The sequence below is a fragment of the Myiozetetes cayanensis genome, unplaced genomic scaffold, assembly GCF_022539395.1.
Source record: "Myiozetetes cayanensis isolate MyiCay16 unplaced genomic scaffold, myiCay2020 scf28, whole genome shotgun sequence".
Taxonomy (NCBI): domain Eukaryota; kingdom Metazoa; phylum Chordata; class Aves; order Passeriformes; family Tyrannidae; genus Myiozetetes; species Myiozetetes cayanensis.
Window position 1 is genome coordinate 5,793,289 of NW_026087499.1, and position 26,901 is coordinate 5,820,189.

The 26,901-nt window shown below is 49.0% G+C and overlaps 1 protein-coding gene across 4 annotated transcripts in view; it reads left to right on the top strand.

The window, feature by feature from the left end:
• Positions 1–9,631, top strand: part of EPHB2 (EPH receptor B2) — a 103,440-nt gene extending 93,809 nt beyond the window's left edge. For all 4 annotated transcript variants that reach the window (XM_050322171.1, XM_050322173.1, XM_050322172.1 and 1 more), the window contains exons 12-16: positions 303–518; positions 2,601–2,750; positions 5,051–5,244; positions 6,476–6,631; positions 9,325–9,631. In XM_050322171.1, coding sequence (XP_050178128.1) covers positions 303–518; positions 2,601–2,750; positions 5,051–5,244; positions 6,476–6,631; positions 9,325–9,433 — 825 coding nt within the window. In that variant the 3' untranslated portion in view covers positions 9,434–9,631. The remainder of the gene's footprint in view (positions 1–302; positions 519–2,600; positions 2,751–5,050; positions 5,245–6,475; positions 6,632–9,324) is intronic.
• The last annotated feature ends 17,270 nt before the right edge of the window (positions 9,632–26,901 follow it).

Below are 26,901 nucleotides of genomic sequence, written 5' to 3' on the forward strand. Positions count from 1 at the left end.
TCCAAGTATTGCTACTTCTGAGCTTGAGGTGGACAATTGTTGAAGGGAGATAGCAGGAATAGATGATCCCTTCTGAGCCCTCTGGTGCAAAGTGGGTGCACCTTTGGGTAACAGGCGATGCCCTGGGGGTGAGTGGGGGTGACTCCCAGCGCCTGTGAGCTCTGCACTCCCCTCTGGAGGGAATGTGCGTACTCATGGCAGAGCTGTGTCTTGCCACAACATAGAAAGACACCTCTGGCTGTTTGCCTGACCGTGCCAGGCTGTGAATTTTCACGTGATGTCCCCCCTCTCTGTTCCCCAAGCAAAACGACGGGCAGTTCACGGTGATCCAGCTGGTGGGGATGCTGAGGGGCATTGCTGCGGGCATGAAGTACCTGGCGGACATGAACTACGTGCACCGGGACCTGGCTGCCCGAAACATCCTGGTCAACAGCAACCTGGTCTGCAAAGTGTCCGACTTCGGCCTCTCCCGCTTCCTGGAGGACGACACCTCTGATCCCACCTACACCAGCGCCCTGGTAACGCTGCTCCTCCGGAGGGAGGGATGGGGGGGGAAGGAAGGAGTTGGAGAGGGGAAAGAGGGAGGTCGCTTTTTCAGGAGGAATAAGGTCCCAGATGGGAAAGACTAGTGAAATAAATGGAAGGAGATTCTCTCCTGCAAGGTCCTGTCATTCCTAGGGATAGCTGAGCCTTCTTCCAAACATTTATATCCCTGATGAAGCCCTTAGTTGGTATCGTGCACTATACCCACTCAGTGGGATCCAGATGGGGTCCTTTGAAATGCTGCCCTGACAGATTTGTTGCCAGGGCAGCAAGTCTGGGTTTTTTAATCATCACTGTCCAGTTGTGCTGCCCTGCTGTCCAGGAATCCATCATCCTGCTGCTCAGGAATCTGTCATCCTTCTCCGTGTCATGTCACAGGCTCAGCCCCAGGAACGACAGCCTGAAGTGTGGGTGCATGCTGGGCATTCATCCCAGCAGTGTTAGATACTGATTCTCCAGGGAATCTGTTTAAATTAGACAGAAAGATTCCTAGAAAAGGCTTCCTGGACATGTAACTGCTTCCCAGGAACACCCACAGTGCCACCAAGGACTCATGGCCTGTCTCAGGCTACAGAATGTTCACTGGGACCAAAGGATTGTTTGAAGACTTGTTGTTTAGTGAGGTTGTAGCCAGGACTTCTCATAAATATCACACAGCGTGGCTCTGGAACAGTGCAACAGGATCAATGCCTAAGGCAAGAATTCCTGGAAATAAGTGTTGGTATTGCTGTAGGAAATCATCCCTCCTGGGTCTTTTGAAGCTACCTGGGATAGCTCTTAGTGAATTATATCAGCAGCTGAATACCAAACAAACAGCAAAAGTGTGGGGGTTTATTTTCATCTGAACTTGTGTAGCTTCAAACATCAACTCTTCCATCTTACACAGCCTTAGAAGCACTTAATAACATTTATTTTTCACAACATGTTCCTCACAGCCAATTAACTTTCCCTTTGTTAAGTAAATACGTGGTCTTTACTGCTGTTCTCTATCCCTGTTATTGTGCCTGTAGCTTTTCTCTCTCTAATAATAAATTTGTCAACCCTAATTTATTCTCCTTGGACTGTGGGCAGGGTGTAGATTATCTGTAGGGACAGAATATGTGCACCTGCTGCATCAGAGAACCAGGAGGATCCTCCTCTGCAAAATGCCCTGTCCTGGGATGCACAAATGTGTTTTATTGTCACCATCCCAGGGACCTGGTGCCCATGGGTGGGCAACAGCCACAGGCTGTGGTGTGGGAGGGTCATGGCTGAGGCCCTGGGTCACATCACCACATACAGGGGAGGTCTCACAGAAGTGATTTCCTCTGCAAAGAACCTCCAAAGTCTGTAATTTCTACTTTAGGACCTCTCTTTTATATGTTTTTTTTTAAACCCACTGCTTGCCATGAGCTCTGTCAAGAGTCTGCCTGATGGAGGGGACATCAAAAATTATGTACCATTGACTTCAAGGAGTCAGCAGCTGTAGAAGGCTGAAGAAGAAGGTGTTCTTATTCCATATATCCTGCTCTGGAGGTAGAGAGGTGACAGCAAAAGGATGGAGGGAGATCAGTTTGGATTTTCCTGTATTCCTAGACCTTAATTTTTCTACCAAAGTCACTGCTAGCACTGTGAGTATTTCTCCATGCTGAGAAAAACTGTAGCAGGAGGCAGGTGGAAGGAGCTGGTCTTGTTTAATGTGATGGAGAGGAGGCTGAGAGAACGTCTCTAAGTGACCTGGAGGAAGAAGGCAGAGACAAACTCCTTGCAGTGGCACCAGATGATAAAATAAGGAGTAACAGGCAAAAATGTGGCTTGTGAGGTTCAAGGTGAATTACAGGAAAAGCTCCATCCTCAGGAGAGTGGTGGGACAGGTCACCAAATGGGGAAAATCATCATCACTGAAGGCTTCCCAGCTTGACCAGACAATCCACATCCATCCTGAAGTAGCATGAGGGGTAGTCCTGTGGTCCCTTCCTTCTGGGTTTTACCAGAACATTACAGGCAAACATCATGGACTCTCATGTTTTCAGTTGCTCTTATTTCTTCTGTTCCCATCCTCTGTTTTCTCCCTGCAGGGTGGGAAGATCCCCATACGATGGACGGCACCTGAGGCCATTCAGTACCGCAAATTCACCTCAGCCAGCGACGTGTGGAGCTACGGGATCGTCATGTGGGAGGTGATGTCCTACGGAGAGCGGCCCTACTGGGACATGACCAACCAAGATGTGAGTTCAGAAAACCAGGGGCAGAAACGCTGAAATTGGGGGCATTGCAAGGCCAAGGAGTGGCCACAGCCTGTGGTGTGTCCAGAGCCTTCCCTGCTGAGGGACATGTGCCCAAGGTTGGCACTGTTGGAAGAAGTAATGGGGATAATTTTGGGGTTTGGTCTGGTCACCCTGTGGCAGAGGTTGGGGACTGCTCAGCACCTACAGCAGTAGGACAGGGTTTAGGGGAGCAGGTGATGGGCAGATGCTGAGAAGGTAAAGGGTCTGCCCTCTCAGCAAGGACAATTCCCTTCCTGTTGAGGCTTCACTGTCACCTCAGCTTCAAGCATTTCCTGAAGCCAGGTGTCACTGTACCTGTAGCCCTCTGCCTTCCATCTCCCTTGCACTCCACAGAATCAACCAGGTTGGAAATCACCCCTGAGATCATCAAGTCCAACCTTTGACCCAACACCGCCTTGCCTACGAGACCGTGGCACCGATGCCACATCCAGTCTCTCCTTAAACATCTCCAGGGACAATGACTCCACCCCCTCCCTGGGCAGCCCATTCCAGTGTCTGATCAGTCCCTCTTCAAAGAATTTCTCCTCCCTGGACCTCTCCCCTCCAAGGTTTCTCCTGCCACAACCCCGGTGCTGCGGCAGCACCGCTCCACCTGCCGGGGCTGGCAGAGCCTGCTCCTCTCCTCTTGGCATCTCCCGCTGCATCTCCCGTCCCCAGCCCTTTCTCCCGCTCTTCCTGCCGCAGGACATGGTGACATGGTGGCCCAGAAGCTGTCACCACTTAAGGCCAGCTGGTCCTCCCCGCTGAGGGCGCGTGGCGGGCATTCAGTGCCGATTAGCCTCCTGACCCTGGGGTGTGAGCGCCTGGGGAGGCTGGGGGAGAGGAGATGGAGACAACTGAGGCCTGTGCCGCCTCAGAGGATGTGTCTGATGGGAGGGGAGATGGAGAGAGCAGCCTGTGCTGCCTCTGGATGTGTCTGGTGGCAGCACAGCAGGCGGCTCGTCCAAAAAGCGCTCAGTCCGTGCCGGAGATGAACACTTGGTCCTTGTGTGATGCTGCTGCCCAACCCCGTGCCCCCTGTGCCTCCCCTCCCCTCTGTCTTGGGTAGATGTAGAGCTGGGAGAGGGGTCAACTTGCACCTCCTGGGAGAATACCTGAGCAGGAGCCAAGAGCTGCACAAAGCACATCAGTCACGGGATCACAGAGGTTGGGAAAGACCTCTAAGGCCATGGAGTCCAACCATCAACCCAGCACTGCGGTGTTCACCACTGAACCATGTCCCCAGGTGCCACATCCACACACCTTTTGAACCCTTCCAGGGATGGTGACTCCCCCACTTCCCTGCACACCCTGTTCTAATGCTTGACAACATTTTCATGAAGAATTTTTCCCTAATAACCAATCTGAACCTCCCCTGGCACAACTTGAGGCTGTTTCCTCTTGTCCTGTCACACCTGTGAGAAGAGACCAACCCCAACCTGGCTCCATCCTCCTGTCAGGGAATTGTAGAGGAGATGACTCTGGTCAGACTTTCACAACCCCTGTCCAACCAGAGCAGGGAAGGGCAGGGAGGATTCCTCCCACCTGGCTCATTTTGTCAGCAGTGGTCTCAAGTCAGCCTGCCCAGCACCTTGGCCACGCACAGCAGTGTCTGGAGAACCTTCTAGTCCATTCCCTACCTGAAACCACTGTCCTTCTTAAACCCTGCCAGATCCCCCACCTCACCCTCTGGATTGTTTGGCACGGATCTGCCATCTGCCCTCCCTTGGAGGGAGCCTTCTACTGCCACAGCACCTCCAGTGCCTCCTCCCCACCAACACTTCCCTGCTTCTTTCCCATTCCCAGCTGCAGTATCCTTAATTTTCTCTAGGCAGCTTCTTGGAGGAAGGAAAACACAGGGGGCAACATCCCTGTCTGTAGATCACAACCCTTCACTGGATGGAGATGTTCTCCTCCCAGGGAGCTGCTGGGCTGGGTACCCATCCAAACACATCCCCCTGACTCCCCTGCCTCGTGGCTGGAGCTGTGAGGTCACACAGCCCGGCAGGGATGGGCTCTATCACCAGGTCAGACTGAGCAGGCAGGCTGGGTGCCAGCTGAGCAAGGCTGGTGTCACCCCCCAGGACACACCTCAGTGAAATGCCGAGGGCTGAGAGTTTAGGGGGGGTTGGAGGGCACCACTGAGTGCAGGCTGCAGCAGGGGTGGTCGTGCCAGTCACCTTCAGGATCCAAGAGAGGCGACACTGTGGATTAAATGGGTTTTATCACAGCTGCACTGACCTCCTTTTCCCCTCCTGCAGGTGATAAATGCCATTGAGCAAGACTATCGGCTGCCACCGCCCATGGATTGCCCGAACGCCCTCCACCAGCTGATGCTGGACTGCTGGCAGAAGGATCGAAACCACAGGCCCAAATTTGGGCAAATTGTCAACACGTTGGACAAAATGATCCGAAATCCCAACAGCCTGAAAGCCATGGCACCCCTCTCCTCTGGGTAGGTGTCCCTGCCTTCCCCTCGCTCTGGGGCTCCTCTGTGCAGACCTGCTGTCCTCGGGTCCTGGTGGGCACCATCACTGCACCTCTCTCTGGAGCTGCTTTAGAGGCAACATGGCCTGTGTTTAGTCCTTTACAGGGTAGGCATGGAAAGATCACAGAACCCCACAACAGTTTGGGTTGGAGGGGATCTTAAAGCTCATCTCATCCCACCCTCCTTTTATGGGCAGGGACACCTTCCACTATCCCAGGTTGCTCCAAGCTCTGTCCAGCCTGGCCTTGGACACTCTCAGGGATGCAGGAGCAGCCACAGCTTCTCTGGGCAGACTGTGCCAGGACCTGCCCACCCTCCCAGCCAAGAATTCCTTCCTTCCTCTCTAATCAAATATGTAATGTCCAGGCCAGAGAGCTGGGAATCACAGGGAATCCTGTGGTTGGCAACCTCTGCAGATGTCAAGGTCACTCCAATCCCTCTCCTTGGACGGGTCTGGTGAGCACAGACAGCTGATGGACAGTGGACTCTGCACACAGGGTGCTGGAGGAGTGTGGTTACTCTGGCTGTCCAATCTCACATTCATAGAAATCACAGAATCAATGAGGCTGGAAAAGACCTCTGAGATCATCAAGCGTTTGCCCCTCCCAAACCTATATTTTTCAAAAAAAAGCCATGTTTTCACCCCATTTGTTTCTCAAGACACCACAATTCCTCCCCCAAAAACCCATTTTTCCCAAAACCCCACAGTTTTTCCAAAGAACGCTCAAATTTTTTCCCCAAAACCCACCATTTTTCCCCCAAACTTCCCATTTTTTTTCCTAAAACCACTGGTTTTTTTTTACACAAACCCCACCATTTTTTCCTAATAAAACCCTTTTCCTTCTTAAAAATCAACACTTTCTTCCCCAAACCCCCCATTTTTCCCCCAAAACCCCTTTTGCCCCGGAACACCATTGACACCCTGAACATGCACATGGAACCAACTGGGAGTCCCTTGGGGTTGGGAGGGTGGGTTGGGATCCCCCAGATGTATTTTGGGATCTGCTAGGTGTATTTTTGCATCCTCCAGGTGTATTTTGGAGGTATTTTAGAATCCCTGGGGACTTTTGGGGTCCCCCAGGTGTATTTTGGTGTCCCTCAGCAGAACAGAGTGTTGATGCTGGTCCAGGTGCTGGAGGGTGCAGGGACAGTTGTGTTTGCAGCTCTTTGTCTGCTCATTCCCGTTTCTGTGTTCCAGGATGAACCTCCCCCTCCTGGACCGCACAATCCCGGATTATTCCAGCTTCAACACTGTGGATGAATGGCTGGATGCCATCAAGATGAGCCAGTACAAGGAGAGCTTTGCCAGTGCTGGCTTCACCACCTTTGATGTAGTATCTCAGATGACTGTAGAGTAAGTGCCCAAAACACAGGGGAAGTCTCAGGCGTTGAACAACAATTGCTTGTTACTGAATTAGCTTTATTTTCATATTTTGTGGTTTTATTTGTATAGAATTTGTTGCTTTGTGGAACCACTTTTGGTCTGTTCAGTTTCTGGAGGCTCTGTGTGGTACTCCAGACTTTGTGTTCTCTGTCTCTCTGCGCTTGCAGAGTTCATCTCCACACCAGTGCACGTCCCCACTGTGAGAATGAACACCCCCCCCAGGGTCTCCAGAACCCCAACATGGAACAAATGGAGAGTTCAGGTGGCATCAGACACTTCCCCAGCCACTCAAGAGCACACTTAGACTCTGCAGTCCTCTGGGTTGTGTGGTGTATCAGGGATGGACACAACGAAGTTCTGCCTAAGAAAGGTGTCTGAAAGTCCAGATCATGGAATCACAGAGAGGCAAAGGTTGGAAGGGACCACTGGAGGTCATCCAGTCCAATCTTCCTGGCAAACAGGACCCCCTAGATAAAAACATCCTGCAGTGTCAAAGTCTGTGCAAGCTCTTTGGAGAAAGCAGCTGAAATCCGTTTGTGGTGGGTTGGGGGCTCTGATGCCTCTGTGCCTGGTTGCACTTCACTGTAGAAACCCTTAGAAAGGGCCAAACATTAAAACCATCTGCAAGTGCTGTGATGTCCTTTAGCCTGGTGACCAGGAATGATTTTGGAGTTGGTGCCTTAATCCAGATTTTAAATCTACCAGTGAGTCAGAATCTGTTCACACAAACAGCCAGTGGGACCTTTTCTGGCTTTTTGTTCTTATTTGCTGCTGGGAAAATCCCAGGGCAGTTCTGACTGTTTCAGCACACCTGTGGTACAACCCCAAGGCCCTGGGGATGATTTTGGCACCAATATTTTCTGTGTTCATACAACAGAAAGGGTAGAGAAGAAAAGCTTTGACTAAAGAGAGACATCAGACCCACACTACAACCTAACCCTGCCTGGGCTGTGCTATTCTGAGTATCCAAGAGCAAACAGTTCTGCAGGCAGTCCAGCCAATGCAGCCTGTTCTTTCACAGACATCCTCAGTGTCCCTTAAATGCCACTTCTCCCAGTCCCTTACCACGTCCCTCACAACATCTTCCAAGTGCCTTCACCAAAATCACAGGGGCATCCTCAGCTCGTGTCCCACCAGGTCTGACAAACATCCCTTCCTCATCCATCACCTGCTTGGCTGGGTGTAAAACAGAGAGAAGGACAGTCCAAGTCCTTTTTCCTTGGGAAATCCTGGTGCAACTCTACTTGACACACCACCCCCTGATGTTCACCTGGTCTTTGCAGAAGGACACAGTCGTGGAAGTGGAGCTGCTGTTTTGTTCACAGCCAGCAAAGGGTAAATGTTTCCTGAAGACTGATTTGGTTCCCCAAATCCGCATGGTTTCAACACTGGAAAGGTTTCTTACTGGTTGTCTGCAGGCTGGGACACCTGGGCCACCGAATTATCTGCCAAGAATCCCAGAATGGTTTGGGTTGGAAGGGACCTTAAAGCCCATCTCATCCCACCCCTGCCATGGGCAGGGACACCTTCCACCAGCCCAGGTTGCTCCAAGCCTCATCCAAGCTGTCCTTGGACATTTCCAGGGATGGGGCAGCCACAGCTTCTCTGGGCACCCTGTGCCAGGGCCTGCCCACCCTCACAGGGAGGGATTCCTTCCCAGTATACAATCAAATATCCAATGTCCAAGGCGGAAAGCTGGGAATCACAGAGGCACAGTCCTGTCCTGGTTTACAGACATGAGTTAAGGAATTTTTTCCATCTTTCCTTGGAGCTCCTGTTTGCCCTTCTTTGCCTCTTGTCTTCCACTCGAAACCAGGCAAGGGTTTTGCCACACTTCCCCTTGAAAGTCTGTTCCTAACACTCCAGCAGAAAAGGCACTTGAAAATCCTCCAGAGTCAGGTGTGGGTCGTGTCCATCCATCCCCTGATGGGAAGAAGATCTGAAGAATTCATGACTGAGGTTTATCCAGCAGGAGGAAGGATGCAGAGGGGAACAAACACAAGTGGAGCCACAAATGGGACCAGTTTAGAGTCACACTCACTCTCTTGCCATGACCTTTATTTCTCCCAGAAATGCCCAATATCTATAAAAAAACAGAAGCATTCCAAAAATTAGATTACCCTGATTTAACACAGAGCACAAGTACAAAAGGTGATCATTTCATGGTCTTATCAGATCAAAGGAAAAGCATCAAGAACAGCCCATCATCTGCAGGGGGGGAGTGTGAGATCCACACTGATGAGGGGCAGGACACCCTGGTCCTGTGTCTCCAGGGATGGAAAAAATGTGTCACAAAATGAAAGAGAATCCAAACAAAATGGCACAAGAGTAGAACGTTCAAGGCAAGTTGACTCAGCAGAGCCTGGGACGTTTGGTTTCTCCCTCTCTGTTGAGGTTCCAGGACTCTGAGGGTGCTACAGGTGGGTAGAAAATGCAAAGATTGGAGGGTAAACCAGAAAAAAGTAAAAAATAAGAGGTTTCACCAGGTTTGCATCCACTGGTTGCATTCATGGAAGAAGTCTGTGTAGACTTCAGCTCCCTTCTCGTGGAATCATAAGAATCACAGAATAGTTTGGGTTGAGAGATCGTCTGAAATATCACCTGTGATCTTGTCCTGTTGTGAGAAAATACCTTCTGATGCTTGTTTTCTTTTCTTCCCAAAGGGACATTCTGCGAGTTGGGGTCACTTTAGCAGGACACCAGAAGAAAATCCTGAACAGTATCCAGGTGATGAGGGCACAGATGAACCAAATTCAGTCTGTGGAGGTTTGATGGCTGTGTGGCCTCCTCCTCCTCCTCTTCCTCAAGGCCCTGCTCCCCTTTCACCCCTGTAATGTCCAAGCTCCAGTTCTTGAGTGTTCTGCATGGACCAGGGACAGGCAGCTGCTCTGAGGGTCAGGGCAGCAGGAAGGAACACCCTGTCCTCAAAAACAGAAGAGCTTCTAGAATTTAAGCAATGGAAAAAGGGAACAAAAGAAGAAGAAAAGAAAAGAAAAAAAAAAAGACAATTATTTTGAAACAAACAAAAACAAAACAACAAACTATGAAATATTTTTAAATAATAATAATAATAAAGCAATTGCATTCTTGAAAAGGGCTCCAAGACCAATGGGAGTCTCCAAAGGAAGAGAAAAGAGCAGCTTCACGTTTCCTCTTGCACAAGGCTGCTGCAGCTGGGCCCAGGCACCTCTGGAGAGATGAGACTTTTTGAGGAAGAGGAATGCAAAGAAAGGCCACAGAAGCACATCCTTTCCTCCTCCCATGGGCTGTGGCTCTGGGAATGCCGTGCAGCCCTCCCCCCAAAAACCCCTGTGAGCGAATCAGAGGGGGGAGAGCTGGAGCTCTTTGGTGCTGTGGAACCAAGTGCATCTCAGAAACTGATGGACTTCTTCAAAAGCCGAAGAGTTTGGTTGTTTGTTTTTATTTTTTTTTTATTATTATTCTAAAAAAAAAAATAACCACACACGACAAATAAACCAAGACTTAGAGGAGGCTGTTTCCAACAAATGAGAAGGAATCTGTAACGCCTTTGGTGGGGGGGAGGGAGGGGGGGTGGGATAAAAAAAAACCAGTCCTTTTTACATCTCTTATTTTCTCTTGTCATGGAACAGTTTTGTGAGTGACAGTTTCCTAAAGGGTCTGTCCATCCACCCTCCAGTGGCATCGTGTCTCATACATATCATGCACAAGACTTTTAGTGGTGTCCTTTCCAGATGCCAGTGATCTTTTCCCAGAGGACTTCCCAAGGACAGTATGTAGTAGTTTTTGATTACAAATGCTGACGTGTACCTTTATTTTTCAGTTGTCATTGTTGGGAGATTTGTCCATTGTTTTAACATCGGTTTGTGAGTTTTGGGGGTTGGAAATTTTTTCAGTTGGGCTTTGGTTGTTTTGGGTTTGTTTGGTTTTTTTTTAATGAAAAAGAAATTACATCTCCAAGCATCATATCATCCAAGAACTTAAAATCTCTTCCCTGGGGAAGGAAAAATTGCAGCTTATTGACAATATGCCAGGAGAAAAAGGTTTTTTTTATATGCACATTCCCTCCTGTTTGAGTATTTGTTCTTTTCCACTGGTTGTGGCACAGCAGGTGTTTTGTGGCTCTTGGGTTTCCAGTTCAATTCAGGGGTGCTGGTGCAGGGCTGAACCAGCACCACAGAGGGTTTTGGGGGAGGGAGAGAGGGGGAGGGTGGCTGGGTTTTGTGTCTTTCTATTTTCAGAGCCCTTTAGGAAGGTCTGGCTGCTGGGAAAGGTGTTGGATTGGTGCCTGGAGCACGGAAAGGCAGAGGAAGCCCAGTCCTGGTAGTTTTGGAGTGTCAGAGTTGTGTGATCTGGTTCTCTGCGGTTCCCAAACTGGGCAGGTGTGCTCTGTGCCATTGGGGGACCGGTACCTCCCTCAGAGATGATGCTCTGGGAGCTCTGAGGCAGCTTCAGTCTCAGCCCTTCACCTCGAGGAGAACCTGGGTCAGCAAAGGCAAAAACCTCATCCCAGGTCTCTGGAGGCAAAACACCGTGGCTGAAGCTGAAGGATCAATCCATGGGTTTATAAATAACTGAAATAAATTCTTTGGTTACTGAGAAGGTTTTTTGGGCTGTTTAGATGCCACCAACCAAGCACAGAGAGTGCAAATGGGAATCAGGTTGTTCTTCCTGCCCAGCACTACATCGTAGCCTTTGAAAGGCTCCTGCCACCACCACCTTCCTGTGGCCACATTTGGCATTTTTCCAGCCACCCCCTGGCCATGACCAGCAGAACTGGTGTTTACAGGTCCCTGTCTGCCATTCCTGGGCTTCTCCCCTCGTTTTCAGCAGCTGAAGGCACATTCATTGGGAGCTGCTTGGCTGTATTTTCCAGGAGCTGGATCCAAGAGGAAGTGTGTCTGCTGTGGATGAAAATCCTGAGCCATCTAGACCTCTGAGGCCAGACATCATCTCCCTGGACTGCTTGTAAAATATGAGGCCATTTATAAAATACTTTTAGCATTTTCCACTTCCAGACCAGATCCAACAGCAAAGCCCTTGCAAGTGGCATCAGACCATTCCCTACAGGCATGAGTCACTTCTCTACTGAGCTCCTGCACTGTCTCAAAGTTCAGTGCTCCAGCAGCAAGGACTTTACCTGGAGGAATTGTCCCTCCAGCCCCTACTCATCTAAAAATCTGCTTACCCAAAATCCCCAGTGCAGTGTTGTGTTTGTGTTTGCACATCCCTGGCTTGGCAGCAGAGCTCACCTGTAGGGAGGTGAACACCAGGTGTGTGCAGGGCACCCAGGAACGTGTTCTGAGCTCAGTGTCCCCAGGGCAGCCCCTCTGATGGCACCACTACTGCCCTGCATGGCTTTCAGGTGGCAGAATTTTGGGGGGAGTGGGCTCCAGGCTGTCTGTCCTGCCTGTGTATCCAAAGGGATGCTGGTGATGCCTTTGCATCCAAAAAGCACTTGCTCCTGGTCAGGGAATAATGGACTTTGAAAGAACATAGGAAAGTCCCTGGAGTTGATGAAATCACACAAAGTGCTTGCAGGGGGCACCAGGAGCTTCTCCCATGGGGGGAGCAGGGAGGACTCTCCCCTGGTGCCTCTGCCTCACGTGTTTGAACCAGGAGCAGTGGTCAGTCTTTCCCAAAGGCACGCCTGGAGCTGTGTGGTGGCACTCCAGGGTGAGGGAAGGAGGGTGCTGTGCCAAGCTGTCCCACCACAGCCAACCAGAGACTCGTGTGCCAGAGCTTTGCAAGGAGAGCTGCCTGCCCAGAAAACCCACCAGCAGATTCCTGTGGGGCAGCCATGTGGAAGGAGCACACCGATGCCCTTCAGTTGTCCTCCCCAGACAATTCCTGCCTGTTTTCTCTGCCATCCTGCCCATCCCTGCAGACACTAAGGAGGAGCAGCACCCCTTCAGAGCCACTCAGGGCTTGGAAGGGCACTTCAGGGTCTTCTTCATTTGGAGGCATTTTGTCTTTAATGCACTGAAGCTCCTCGCTGGCTGCTGTCAGACACATCTACCTGCCAGACCCAGCCCACTGTGAAGGACAGGACCCAGCTCAGTGCCACAGCCCTCCAAAGCCAGGACAGAGAAAGCACATCCACGCCTCTTCTTCTGACCAAAAATCACATGGTGCTGGTTCTAAAAGGAGCACATCCCCGTCTGTTTGTGCCAGACCTCGCTGTGACATCTGTGTTTGGCTGTGTGGGACTCGTGGAGAACTCAAATAGACGTGGTCCAAAAAACACTGCGATTTTCTGCATCCCTCAGCTCTGCTGGGAGCACGAGGAGCCGAGTTCCTGTCAAGTCCTTTGGCTGTGAACGCCCCTGGCACGCTCTGCACTGCAGGGCACAGGCACTGGAGTGACTTTAACATATTTATTTCATGGGTCTCCAATGCACTGCTACGAAATGGGAGCCTTAATGGCAAAAATCCGGTGTGTTCCGAGGGGAAAAAGGCACTTGCTGACGTTGGCACTGTGAAATCCTGTTGTGCATGTGCATGTGTGCATGTGTGGGGACTGAACAGAAGGGGTCACAAGGAGATTTTTCAGGCAGCTTGTTGCGATTTTCCCGTTTTCCTTCTCCCTTCTGAGCTACCTCCCAGCCCTGCCCTTCTCCCCCACTTCTCCTGGCTGAGGTCACCCTGGGGGTGGTGCTTGGTGGGAAAGCTGAGCAGGCTGGAATTTCCCAGCTGGTTGGCCAGTGAGGAGTTCAAGCCTCGCAGAGCATCAGGGGGCAGAGCAGAGAAAGCAAAGCATACGTAGATAGTAAAAAGTTAAAGTGTGTTTAGAGCGTCATTTCCAGCTGTTGCCTTTTCTCTGGAATTGCAGCACAGGGGTGTGCAGGAGAAGGAAAAACAAACCTGTGAGATACAGCAGTGCCACGAGGAATTGTGACACACAAACAGAGAGCTGTGACCAGCACTTCTCCTCCCCAGATGATCTGCCCTTCCACCTCCCAGTAAAACCTCAGAGCTGCCTTTCTTAAACCAGTGGAGATTTGTGGTTTTCAGCAGCTGAGGAGCTTCTCCTCTCTGTGCTATCCTCACTATGGAGCAGGAGCTTCCCAAGGCAGCAGTCCAGGTCAGTGGGGCTGGCACAGGGTTTGACACTGCTGCAGTGTTCCTTTAGGATTACAATTCCAGTGTGGGCTTCCATCCCACAGCTCTGTGCCAGTCATGGCACAGGGTCCTCTCACTGGCAGAGAGGGAAGTGTTTGAAGTAGCTGGGGAGAAAAGAGTGCTACAGCCTCTGAGATCTGCCTTGGGACATCTGTCACAGAGAGGCTCTTGATCCTGTTATCCCTTTCCCAACAACAGGATCCTGCTCTCTTCACCAGCTGCTGGAGCTCTCCCCAGAGCAGTTCCCTCCTGCTCTGGCATGGCATGAGCCAAGGAGGAGATGCTTCATCAGCACCTCTTCTCATGGTGCTTCTCCACTGCCCTGGAAGTTGTTCTTTGAATTTGGGTTAATGGAAAGGTTCTTTCCCAGGAATCATCACCCAGGCTGCAGGTTAGCAGTGGCCTGTAGAGAAAACCTCTTGGAGGGTGTGAGCTGAGCAGCTGAGGAAACTTCTTGTTGCATTTTCCAGGCTGATTTATATGAAACCTGGAGTCAGGGCTTGAGCTCTGCTGCGTCCTTAACAGTTGTGTCCTCTGATGATGCAATAAATCTGTGGCTGCCTCGGGTGTATGAATAATCCAGAGTGCTGGAAGTATCACTGCTGTCTGGTTTGCTTTAGTGGAGTTTATTGTTTTAATGTAAATCATCTTCTTTCCTGCATGTCTGACTCGAGGCTGGCTTAATGTAGGTCTTTTTCCATCCTCAAAAATTTTACACACTTGCAAGTTCTTCCCATTCAGGATTCAACTTTTCCTCCCTCAAAATTAATGCAGCACCAGCTTCATTTTTCTCTCCTGCTGCCAGTTATCCAGTGCCATTGATGGCATCCTAAAACTTGTCTCCTTAGCTGTGTTCCCCTCCTTTTGCACTGCAGTCCCCAAGGAACTGGTGTGGGACCAACAGTCCTTTCTATCAATTGATTAGGCCAAATGTCCTCAGAGTTCCATGCTCTGAACTTTACCTGTCGCAGTCAACACCCCCCAGTCCTGTCCTGGAGCTCTGGTTTGTGACTTAAGCACAGGTCCCACCTGCTCATGGTGCTGAATCCACCCTGCTCCCAGTTCTGTGCAATTCTGCCACTGTCCCATGGGCAATTCCCACCAAAAATTCCCTTCTGTATTGCTGATTTCTCCTTCTTGTTGCTGGGAGCTGCTGGAATGCTCCCATTATGCAGAACATAAGGGTTTTTTTTTTAATCTACAGTCACATTTTAGCTTTTTTTCTTAGACTTGTTCAGGCTTTGCTTCTTATAATTAATTCTTTGCCCTTCCCGAAGAGAGGACAAAACGTTGGTCTCTGTTTGCTTTCATATGTGTTCCAGTCTTCCATATGTCTCCTGGAAAACTCCCTGCACTCTGCAAATATTTCCTGGAAAATCTTCCACAGCTCTCCTAGAAAACTCCCTGCACTCTGCAGATATTTCCTGGAATTTACCTTCTTGCTGTCCCTCTGCTGCTCCTGCCAGCTCCACTGACAAATGTTATTTGCAGAAATTTGGGACTGGAAGCACCAAGACCTCTCTCCCCACAAATCTTTGTCTGGATCTGCATTCCTGGCTATTCTTACCTGTCTTACAACCAACTCAGCAGTTTCTATCCCTTTTTTTTTTTTTTTTTTTGTCCCCAGTTCTGCCAGAAATTCCCCTCTGTGGTCCTGAGCTCTGTCCTTCTTTGTATCCCTGTCTGATCCCTGCTGGATATCACATTGCTCCCATTGCCATCCCTGTAAACAAATCACAAAAATCCACCTTGGGTGCCTCTTTTTTATTTTTTTTTTTTGTCAAGAGTCCTGTTTTGCCCTCATGAAAAAAAAAAGAAGGACAACAAACATTTGGTTGATCCTTTTCCATCTCTTTCCTTCCAGTAAACTCCAGGAATGTTTCAGTTGCCTCAACTGTAGCTTCTACTTCTCCCTCTGAGGTCAGTGTGGAGTTCTTGCACAGATGTTGTGCCGTATCCTTTGATGATTCCAACAAGTCTGGGAGGAAAGGATTAAACTTTTTGTCAAGTCTTTAACAGCCAAACAGCTGTGTTAGCAAGAAATCACTGGAAAGGGGTTCAAAGTCCTGCCCGTGGCCACGGGATGGGAATGAGATGAACTTTAAGGTCCCTTCCAACCCAAACCATCCTGGGATTCTATGAGGACTCATCCAACCTGAGGTTTAACCTGAGGGTCAAATCACCCTTTTCCCCAAATTGCTTTTTTTGTCTGCACTCCCAGCTCAGGACTCCAGGCTGTGCTGGGTGAGCTGGTTTGGGAGGTGGAGGGTGGCAAAAGCACTCAGGAGCCTTCTCACTGAGCCAGTGAATTTCTGATGTGCTGGCTCCTCAAAGGCTGGTCATGCTTTTGTTCTCCTTGACTCAAAAAGTGATACACAGGAATTAAGAAATATATAGAGCTGCCTCTGGGACTGCCAGAAGTCTTTGGGAGGTATAAAAGATAGATAGATTTTGAGTCTTGGTCTAGCAGAGGTTAAAATTATCAAAATTTCATGCCATTAAACCAGGAAAGATGAGAGAAGGGTGAGAAAGCAGCAGTGACTGTTGCTGACAGGAACAGCACCAAGTCAGGTGAAGCAGAACATTCTTTGGCACAAAGCACAGGGACTGGAGGGTGGAACTCATGGCTGGAGCACATGGATACCCAGTGTTAGATGGACTGATAGGAAAAGGTGAATGATTTCAAGCTGAAAGGGGGTAAGTTTAGGTTGGATGTTGGGAAGGAATCCTTCCCTGTGAGGGTGGGCAGGCCCTGGCACAGGTTGCCCAGAGAAGCTGTGGCTGCCCCATCCCTGGAAGTGTCCCAGGCTGTCTTGGATGGGGCTTGGAGCAACCTGGGCTGGTGGAAGGTGTCCCTGCCCATGGCAAGGGGTGAGATGAGATGATCCTTAAGGTCCCTTCCAACCCAAACCAGTCTAACATTCTGTGACTTGGTGATTCAAAAGGTGACAGGACAAACTTGTGAAAGACAAGTTTGACACAAAAATACCTCTTCCAGTCTTTTCTGGGTCACAGATGCTTGGGGGCACTGGTTGTGTGAGAGCATCCCTACAGAACTTCTTCTGTACCCTCATATTCTTGGGACTGACACATTTTGCATCTCTTAAAAGCTCAAATACTCCATGAAGTATTGTTAATTTTCCCTTTTCACTCTATCTGGGGAAGGATTTCAGTGCAGAGTCAGAGGGCTTCCCATGTCAGAGGGAACCCCCTGCTTTCTCCTCCCAGTTCCCTGTGTATCCCAAGGTATCCCTGGGGCTCAGCAACATCAGTGCCTCAAACAGCAGGAAAGGCACAAAAAGGGAGACTGACTTGGTGACCCATCATATTTTGGATGTGGAAGTTCTCTGTGGAAGCATCCTTGCCTCAAACCTTCTTTCATGACTCAGAGAACATTAAGGGGGTGCTGGGATAAGGTGAAATTCCTGTCCTTCCCTTCCTCTCTTCTGGTGTGGATTCTGACAGTGACACTTGTCCCTGTGAGCTGCTGGTATGGTTGGGTATCTGACCATGAATCCAAATGGACCCATCAGAGCTGTCTCAGGGGGGAAAAAGGCAGGAAAGGAGCCTGGGAGAAGCTTCCAAAATGGGCAAAGAGCTCTTGTTGCAATGGAGCTTTTCAGGGCTGGGCTGGGTGAGTGCAGTGAAATCCCAGAGGGACCCCAAAGCTGAGTGTTGGGGGCTGCAGGACAAGATACAGGCAGGGATTAACTGCAGGGTCCAGTTGGGAGTGCTGGCCCAGCTCTGAAGAGGAATTTGTTCTTAATGTTCTGGGGACAACTTAGATCCAGACATTAAATCCCTTCCATTGCTTGCTGCTGCCGTGGCAGGAATGAAGAGCTGTTTGACACGGGCAGTGATTTGTTTTCCTCTGCAGAGTAGTCCAGGAATGTGGGAGAGGGGCCTGGCTGGAGCTGAAGGGATCCCTGACTGTGTATTCCTGGCCCTTGCAGAGCCCTGTGAGCTGCAGGAGATTGGGGAAGGAACACAATGTTAGTGCTTCTTGCCTGGCCCCCTCTGATCTCCAGTAGGGCTGGGAGAGGACCAGTGTATTTCTAGATAATGGTTTTATGAGCTCTCTGGTGGTTCTTTTAGCCTGAAAATCCCAACTCCCATGTTTATGATCTCAGGAGCACTGGGGTGATAGGAAAATGCCAGCTTTTAGGGAAGGATGGCCCAGCTCCCATGTGAGGAAACCAAGGAGCCAGGCTGGGGGTTCAATATCCCAGCTTTTAGTGCCCAGTGACTGTTCCCCCTATCCCTGAGCACCTCACAGTCTGGAGAGAACACGTCCTAGAGCCCAGCCAAGGTTTGAGGAGCATGGGCAGAGTGACAGGCAAGCCTGATTATCCCTGGCCCCTCCAACAGGGAGATCCCAGCAGTGAAAACCCTGGTTTGAGCAGGGCTGGAAGGAGAGACTCCTTGCAGGGTTGAGGGAGCTGGAGTGGGAGCTGCAGTTTGGGGATGCCCTGGCAAGGAGAGCAATCCCTGGTGCAAGGTTGTGGTTCTCCTGCAGCATCCAGGTTCTCCTGCCAAAGTCCTGGCTTTGCTTCTCCCCCTCTCCGTGTGGTCCTCCTGAACCAAGACCCCACATCCCAGCACATCCCCTGACATCCTGCTGGAGCTGGAGGGGGAGAAATCAGGGATCAGGGATGGAGGCTTGCATCTGTTTCTTCTTTTGTGGACCCATAGCATTCTGTTGGATGCCCTCTTCCAGTGGCTTTCCCAACCATTTTCCATCCTGTGACTGTTACACCCTTGTCTTTGCCACTGCTTGTTCTCCACCTTCAGCTCTCTGTTCTTTGTGCTGTTTCTCTGCCCCTCCCCCAGTATGGAAGGGCTGGCTGGATATTTTTTTTTTTTAGGTTTGGGTCATTGCCAGGGATTCCCTTCCTTGGATCTCAGCACATCTTCACAGGGAACCCGTGGTTAGCTACATTTCTTCCCATGAAAAAATCCCTTTCCTGCTGGAACTATCACCCCTCCCCACATCCCAGATCAGTAGAAAGTTCTATGAAATCAGGTCAGGTGTGTCAGGATCCCTGGTCAACGTTCCCACAGGATAGTTCAGGGAAAAGACTCCAACCCTGCCTCTTCCCCACAGGTGAATGAGCCCATCCATCAGTCTGGGGACGTGCTTTCTATCCCAAGTTTGTTTTGGAAAGGCTTTGCCGACGTTGTGTCACCCCTTGCCGTGCTGTTTGCTTTGGATGTGAAGTCAGCCTGCTCAGGGAGCGCTTTGAGGCCCTGCTTGGAGTTTTGGGAGGGTGCTGAAGCAGCTGCAGCCAGAGCCAAGCAGTAGCAGCTCCTGCTGGAGAAATGAACCCGAGGTTTCCAAGCAGTGTCCCAAATAAAGATGTGACCCCCTCTCACCTCCTCAAACCAACGGGGTGCAGGACAGGGGTGAGTTTGGGAGCTCAGAGACCTCCCCTCAGGGTGAGCTGGGCACAGGAGGCCAAACTGCCCCTCCATGGGGGGTTTCTGAGGAGCCAGAGAGCCAACAGAGCAGTTGGGAAAGAGCCCTTGCAGGGCTTTCCTGGTCAGACCCTGAAGCCCAGGAAGGTCCTGGAGGGAGGGAAGGAAACCTCAGGCTGGGTGGGAGGTGAGGTGGTGACCATGAGGCAGCAGTGGGGGGTGGGTGAGTGCTGTGGCAGCAAATCCCCTCGTCCACCAGGGTGTTGATGGCTGTGGTTTGCTCACAGAGGGCAAACGTGACGTGGCGTGAAGCCACCAGCTGGAAAATGTCCTTCAGCCAAGGATCTGTGGAGGAGCTGCCGATGTCACAGGGAAGGGTTGCAGGGACAGGAGGCTTTGCTGGGCTCTCACCTCGTTGTCACAGCTTTGGGAGTGTGGGATGGGGAAATGAGATGTGTTCTTCAACCACCCAAAGACAAGCGTGTCCAGCCATCCCCTAAACCAGTCCCCAGGACACATCCAGGGTGTCCCCAACCCTGGTTCCCCACTCTCCGTGACCCCGTGGACAACGTAACACTTTTCATGACAGTATTTGTATTTTTGTTTGGGTTTTTTTTTTTTTTAACTTGTGAATGGGGAGATAGTGTGCAGGTCCTTGTTACACAGGGATGTGTCTTCCATTCAGCCCAGGGCTTTCCTGGCTTCGTCAGATGTCTTTCGATGTTACTGAGGAAAACAAAAAAAAAATAAAATAAAGAAATCAGATGTATTTATAAAGGAAACAGAAAACTCGCTGCTCCAATGCCTTTGTAGGAGTATTTTTAACAAAACATTTTTTCAAAATAAATGTGAATTGTAAAGTTTGAAGCATTTGCCTGTGGCTTTCCTTTCTAGGGGCTTTGTCCAGCTTTCCTCCTTCCCAATAATCCTGCTTGGATGTAAATACTATGAGAGACAAAGAAGAGGGATATCGATTTCCTAAAGAGAGGAAAACATGCCCAGAACTTGTTTAGTGCCTGGTAAATGACTTCAAGATAAACAGATATCACTGTTACCCTGCTTAAACCATTTAGTCTGAATAATTAATTGCCAAACGTGGCCGTAAATTATCCAGGAGAACACTTTGTTCGTCACTAAGTTGTTCTTTAGGTAAAAAGATGCTGGGAATTTATATGTGCACGTGTTTGAGTATTTGAACTTGGAACTTCTGTGCAGATTTTCCTTGGTCTTCATTATTCATGGAGCAAGAGGAGATATCCACTCCCAGTGGATTGACAAGCAACTGTAAACAGGAGAAGGAAACTCGAGGCAATTCAGTGGCTAAGAAACTCCCTCCCAGCTGGGATCCCACCTTGGAAGTAAATCACAGCTGTTTTCCTGGGAATCTTCTTCCCTTGACAATCCTGTGTGTTAAAACTAAAAAAAAAAGGGAAAATCACACATTTAAAGGATTATTGTAAATTAGGGAAAGGATCAAGTCCTATGGAAATGAACTCGATTTTATTTTAATTATTACCCCCAAATTTTTCTTTGCAATAATCTCCCAACCCAGAAGCCCACACACACTGAGAGAAGGAGGTGTAGCTGAGGTGGCTGATGTCAATAATGCAGTGCAGTCTGTACAGACCATTAGCTGGCATAACCCAACAACCAGCTGCAATAAAGACTTTGACTCACAAGAAGGGAACATCAATAATTCAGTTCATAATCACAGTTCTGTGATGCCTGATTCTGTCACCCTCCTACTTCTTTTCCAAAAGAAAAAGAGCCCAGAGGAGAGTCTGGGAAGGCAGCAAAGGCATTAAATGCCTTAAATTAAAGGCAATTAAATCAAGGCTCACCTCCCACCCCACTGGCCACTCCATTTATGAGGGAACAGTGTTGTCTTAGACCTGGGGTAAGACCTGATCTCTTCTGGAAACCTGGTGAACAGATGGTGGGACCAGGATCAGCTCCCAGGGGCTTCTTTAGGTGCACCAAGAAATTCTTCCCAGCAGTATTGGTCCAGGCTGGGGCACTGGCCTGGGTCAGGCAGTCTCCTCCTGACTCTCCCATTGCACCATGAGCCCCCTCAGAATCCCCTTTCTCCTCCCAGCCCTCCTTTCTCCATCAGGTCACTCACTCTCCCAGAAATCTTTGTGATGTCCAGTGCTGTGAGACCCTGGACGCCTTCTCCCACCTGAACCGAGAGCATAAAGAACCTGCAAACAATCCAGGGAGGTTCCTGAGCCCAAAACCACCTGCAAACACGATACAGGTGGCATCTTGCAGAGTATCCTGGGAGGTGGAACACTTGGACTCCAAGCTGGTCATAAAAAAAAGCTTCATGTAGCGACAGGTGAAATATCTGGCAACAGAAAATATCAGGCACGGAGCTCAGGGAGTGTTTGGACAACGCTCTCAGAGCAAACCACTGAAAAGGATCTCAGCAGGATAGGCCTGATGCAAAAACTAAACTTCCCAAACCATGAGCTTTTCCTTTCCTGACCCAGGAAGGGCAGCCTGCAGTATCATAACGCTGTTTCTACTCCCCACCATCCCTTCCTCAAGTCACTGCTCTGCTTTGAAAGGCAGCTGGTGAGGAAATAGCAACCCAAAATCCTCCCCCCCCCACCAAGGCTGCTCTGCTGCACCCCACGAAGACACAGTGGTGATTGTTGAGTAGTTTGGATTCCTCTTCCATCACACTGATGCAAGTCAGGCACATCTCAGTGGGAAGCAGTGGAAAAAAACTGAGGAGGAACTGCTGTGTAATCAGAATCCGTCCTGGGCGTGTAGGGCTGCAATTTCCCAAAGTTATTGACCTAAAGAGGGAATTACAGGGAGATCTTTCTCCAGGTCTCAGCAATCCCTGCACGTGCCATCTGCTTGAGACCCACATGAGAGATCCCGGATGATGTCCCTGTTGGGCTTCCCAGGGTCTCCCTACACGTGGACTCAAGGGGTGTGGTTGATGTTTCTGTTGATATCAGGCCTTCCCATCCTCATTCAGGGTCTTCTCTGTGCCAAAGGAAGTGTCAGAGGGGAGTTGTGTCTCAGTGACACCAGTCCCTGCAGCCCTGGGTATCAGAAGGGATTTCTCCCTCGCTGGCAGACGCCTCACACTGACTGAATATTTCATGTTTGCTTACCCATCTCACTCCTGTGGGTTTGTGTGGAATATTTCTCCCTGATTTCACGTCAGCTCCCTTTAATTTACTGCTGAAAGTAACGACTCCTGTGTTGTTTGGCCGATAAATATCCTTTCTGGTGCGTTTGTGTCTTACCCTGCCTTCGAGCCTGCATGAAATTTTAATTTCTCTCTGCTCAGCTCTGGGTTTGCTTCCTCCCTCAGCACAATGCACTGAAGTCTTTGTAGCTTCACAGAGCATTGAAGTCCACTTCCCATTCAATTTCCTGGTTGGTTGTGTGCCTCTGCCAGCTTTTGCCTTATCTGGTGCTAGTCAGAACTGTAAAAAAAAAAAAAAAAAAAAGTCTGCCTTTTTGGTGTCATAACTGTAAAAAATCTGATATTTTGAGGTTCTGCTCACATTGAGCTTTCTTTCCTTGGCTTTTTCTGCTCTGCAGACTCCTCTGTAATAGTTGATTTGCCAGTGATTATTATACAAGCCCATTGTGAGGTATTTTTCTTAAGGCATTTTAGCCATTGTCTGCACTGCTCTTTCTTTGCATATTTATCTCCCCTCTGCTGCATTTCTGTGCTTGCTTTGCACAATTTTGACACATTTTTACTGCATAGAATCCCAGAATGGTTTGGGTTGGAAAGGACCTCAAAGATCATCCATTCCCATCCCCTGCCATGGGCAGGGACACCTCCCACCAGCCCAGGTTGCTCCAAACCTCATCCAACCTGGCCTTGGACACTTCCAGGGATGGGGCAGCCACAGCTTCTCTGGGCAACCTGTGCCAGGGCCTGCCCACCCTCCCAGGGAAGGATTTCTTCCTAATATCTAAAATTTTCTTGCTTTCTCCACTCACCTCTGGATCTGCCCCACCTTGTTTGTCCTGTCCTTTGTTCATCCCTCTGCCACGAAGAGAAGGAAAGGAGGACCTTGGTGATCTGTAGCTCCCTTCCAATGCACTTTGAGCAGCAGAACATGGTGCAAAGCTTTGAGTCCTCAGGTCCTCCCAGGCACATTTGCAGTGCAGATTGCCACGTGTTCCCAGTGTTGGGGGACACACTGGAACAGGACTGGGGAGCTGCTGCACCCAAAGGGGTCATCCTACACCAAGGGTGCTCAGTCTGAGGTGGTCTGAGCGTGTTTCTGGTGGAATACTTGGTAATAAAAAATATGTCTTGCCATCTACAAGTTCTTGGCCTCCTGTGGTGGCAGAGGAGCAGAAGAAACCTCCAGGTAAAAGCCACCCACGCTCCAAAGTCCTCCCGTTATTCAGAGATCCCGGTGGGGGTGGTGGGAGGGACCTTGGGTGCTTCTGGTCCAGCCTCCCTCTGCCAGCAGAACTGTCCCAGCACAGTCATGGCTTTGTGCAGATGAGTCTTGGGAACCCAAAATGGGGACCTTGCCCGTTTTGGGGCTGCAGCAACCCCTGAGAATGGAGCTTTTCCCAAAATCCAACTGGAGCTTCTGAGCCTTCCACTCCCTTTGCCACAGGCCTTCAGAGGAAGATAAAAATCTTTAGAGACACTCAAATGAAGAATTATAGTGTTGTATCAACCCTGTTCCTTCCACACTTTCACTGATTATTAGCACTGATTTTGGACTTTTTCCTTGGTTTTTTTTTTTTAGGTTGTGTTTTTGTTTGTTTAGGGGGTTTTTGTGGTTTTTTTTTGTTGTTGTTTTTGTTTGTTTGTTTGTTTAATTCCAATCCAAGCTGTTCCACAGTTCTGACTATTATTAATTGTATTTTCTGTCTCACCAACCTTCTTTTTGTCACTGTTGACATAAATCTATTTTAATAAGACTTTTAGCAGTGTTGTTTTGCACTCTGCTCTCTTATTCCTTTCCACCACATTTTGTTCAACATTTTAATGCCTAAATAAAGTGCTTTCTTGTAATCTTGGTGGGAAAAATCCATCCACATATGAAATGCAGCTCAGCTTAAGTGAAGATCCAGGCCCACTACAAGCTCAGTAAAAACCAAACCACAGCTCTTTGGATTTGTTGATAAAAATCAATTAAAAGTGTATTTCAGGTCAATCTAATATATATAAACTGCCAGGATGAGAAAACATAGATAATAGGATGTCGTGGATCTCAATTAATCAGATCAGGCCACATATATGAAAGTGTCACATTTCTGCTGGTTAGTACATTATTCATGGGAATTTATGGGGCTGGGAATGCTCTGAATGGGAGGATTTGCAGAGAGGGAAATAAATGCAGTGTCAGTGGTGCTACAGCAGAAAGGGAATAATCAATTGTTCATTTACCCAAGCAAGGGAAAGGGGCAGGAGGCCCAAAGCAAAATGAAATCAGTTTTTGCCCTGTTTTGTTGTTCTCCTTAAATAAAATTAAAAAATAAAATCACACACAGAATCCCTGCGGAATTTAATGAGGCTGAAAATGACCCTTCCTTTTTGGTCCCCCAACCAGGTGCTGTTTCTTCTTTTTGTTTTCCAAATGCAAATGTTTGCAGATGTTATTCTGGACCCAAGGTAAGAGGGGTTTCAGTTTTGGAAATGTCACAACTCACTGGCCTGACTGGTCAGGCAGATGATTCTCTGTGCGAGGGTCGAAGGAGAATCGTTTGGACTTCAAAAAAAAACCTGATTTTTTCTGGTCGGAAAGATTTGCCACACAAGGAGATTTATTTTGTGGGGTTTTTTTACTCATTTTCATCCTTCCTGAACTCTTCTTTTTCCCTTTGCAAATTTGTTATTATCAGAAAACAGGGGCATATATGGATGTGTGTGTGCAGGGGGTGAGGGGGGGATGTATAATTGCATTTACTGAGTGCAATCAGCCCAGGCACCCCCAGCTCATGGTTGTTGGAGGAACACAAAGGATAAAATTGCCATTAGAAAAAAAAAAAAAAAAGGACTGGGAATTTATAGAGAATAAATAATGTCATAAATCCAGGGCTGGTGTAGGAAATTGTAATGGATTATTACAAAGAAAACATGCTCAGAACCCTGGTAACAGCCAGCAAGTCTGGGTGACAATAAATACACAGGGACAGCACAGCCTGGTGGAGTGAAAATGGGAGGATGAACTAAATATTTCTACTGTTTAAAATCTCCTTTATTAAAAATATTTATCAGGGAGGGGGGAGACAGAGAAGAAAGATTTAATTGTAATTAATTTCTTTCACTGGAGAAACATAAGCTTCATTTATTTCACTGGCATATGGAAAGAAAATTTGCATTTGCACTCGGTTTTCAATAAGCAAAAGATGTCTAAAACACCTGAAGAGAGGAAAAAATTCTTTGCATACATTTCTGTTTTTTCCTGCTGTCTTGATGGCTGGGGGAGATACCGCTCTGACTTTGTTTTCTCCCCGACTTTACCTCCATGACTTTTCAAAATGCTGAAAAAAAGGTGTCTCATTCTTTATCACTAATAAAGAAACTGCTTTTCCCTCCCAGAAATCAATCATTTTGCCACTTTCAATCAGATGTAATACCTTAAGGTGCCTTATGTTGCTCCTTATATCACACCCCAATATTCAGTTTATTCTGTGCTCTCTGTCCCCTTTCCCATGTGCTGGTCATCCCTATCTGAGTTTGGCATCTCCATTTGTACACTGAATATCTGGCAAATAATCCCTAAATAATTTAGCTTTCCACACTGAGCCTCAGTTGTTTTTTTTCTTCTGCATTTGCATACTCACATATTTCCCTTTTTTCCATGACCTATAATTACAGAGCTGTGACTGTCAGCAGGGAATCCCAGGCTGGTTCCATGGACACACTGATGGCCCCTCTCCCACAGCAGGTCGTTGTCAGAGCTGCCTGATCTAACACCACACAAAGCTGGGGCTAAAGGGAGGCTCTTTAATGACCCCACAGGATTTCTGCTCACACCCTCAAGCAGCACGTTGATAATCCCACAGGAAGCTGTGCCTGGAGCTGTTCCTTGCCCCTTTATGGACACTCTCCCTCTAAAAGCCACAGGGCAGCTTGTTGACCCCCAGAGAGGGGAATATTCACACCCTGTGTTGCCTTTTGTTTTCCCTATCCAGCTGGATTTTGACAAGAGCTGGAGATGGGTCTGACAACGGGATGTGTGGGGATTTTCTGACTGGGATGGTGTCTTTCCTCTCCTCCTTCTCCCCTGTATTTCCACTCAGGTCAACGTGAAGGAAGTTGTACAAAGAGGTGCATCTTCCTCAGCAAGAGCAGAACCTGGTTGGCAGTGAGTGCATGGAAGTAGAGAAGTGATCCCTCACCAGGCAGCCAAAGCAGTGCCACAAAATCGGGGTGTGCGGTACTTCCAGCTTTCTTTGGGTCTCATGTGACAGTGCTTTAACCCCATTAATTCATGGGGCTGTGTTTGGAAGGAATATAAGAGCCTGTCTCGTGATTCCAGACAGGAAACCTTCTGTTCTCTCCACATCAACAGCTCCCACAGCCTGGTTTTCACTCGAGGCTGTCGAGATCATTTCCCCCCTGGTGCAAGAGCAGGCCCTGCTCAGCATCCTCCTGTGCTTTCCTCAGCCTCACCAGTGTTGTGTCTGTAACTGGGGGGGTCTGTGCCAGAGAATCACAGGATGGTTTGGGTTGGAAGGGCCATCAAAGATCACCAGCTCCATTCCCTCTGTTT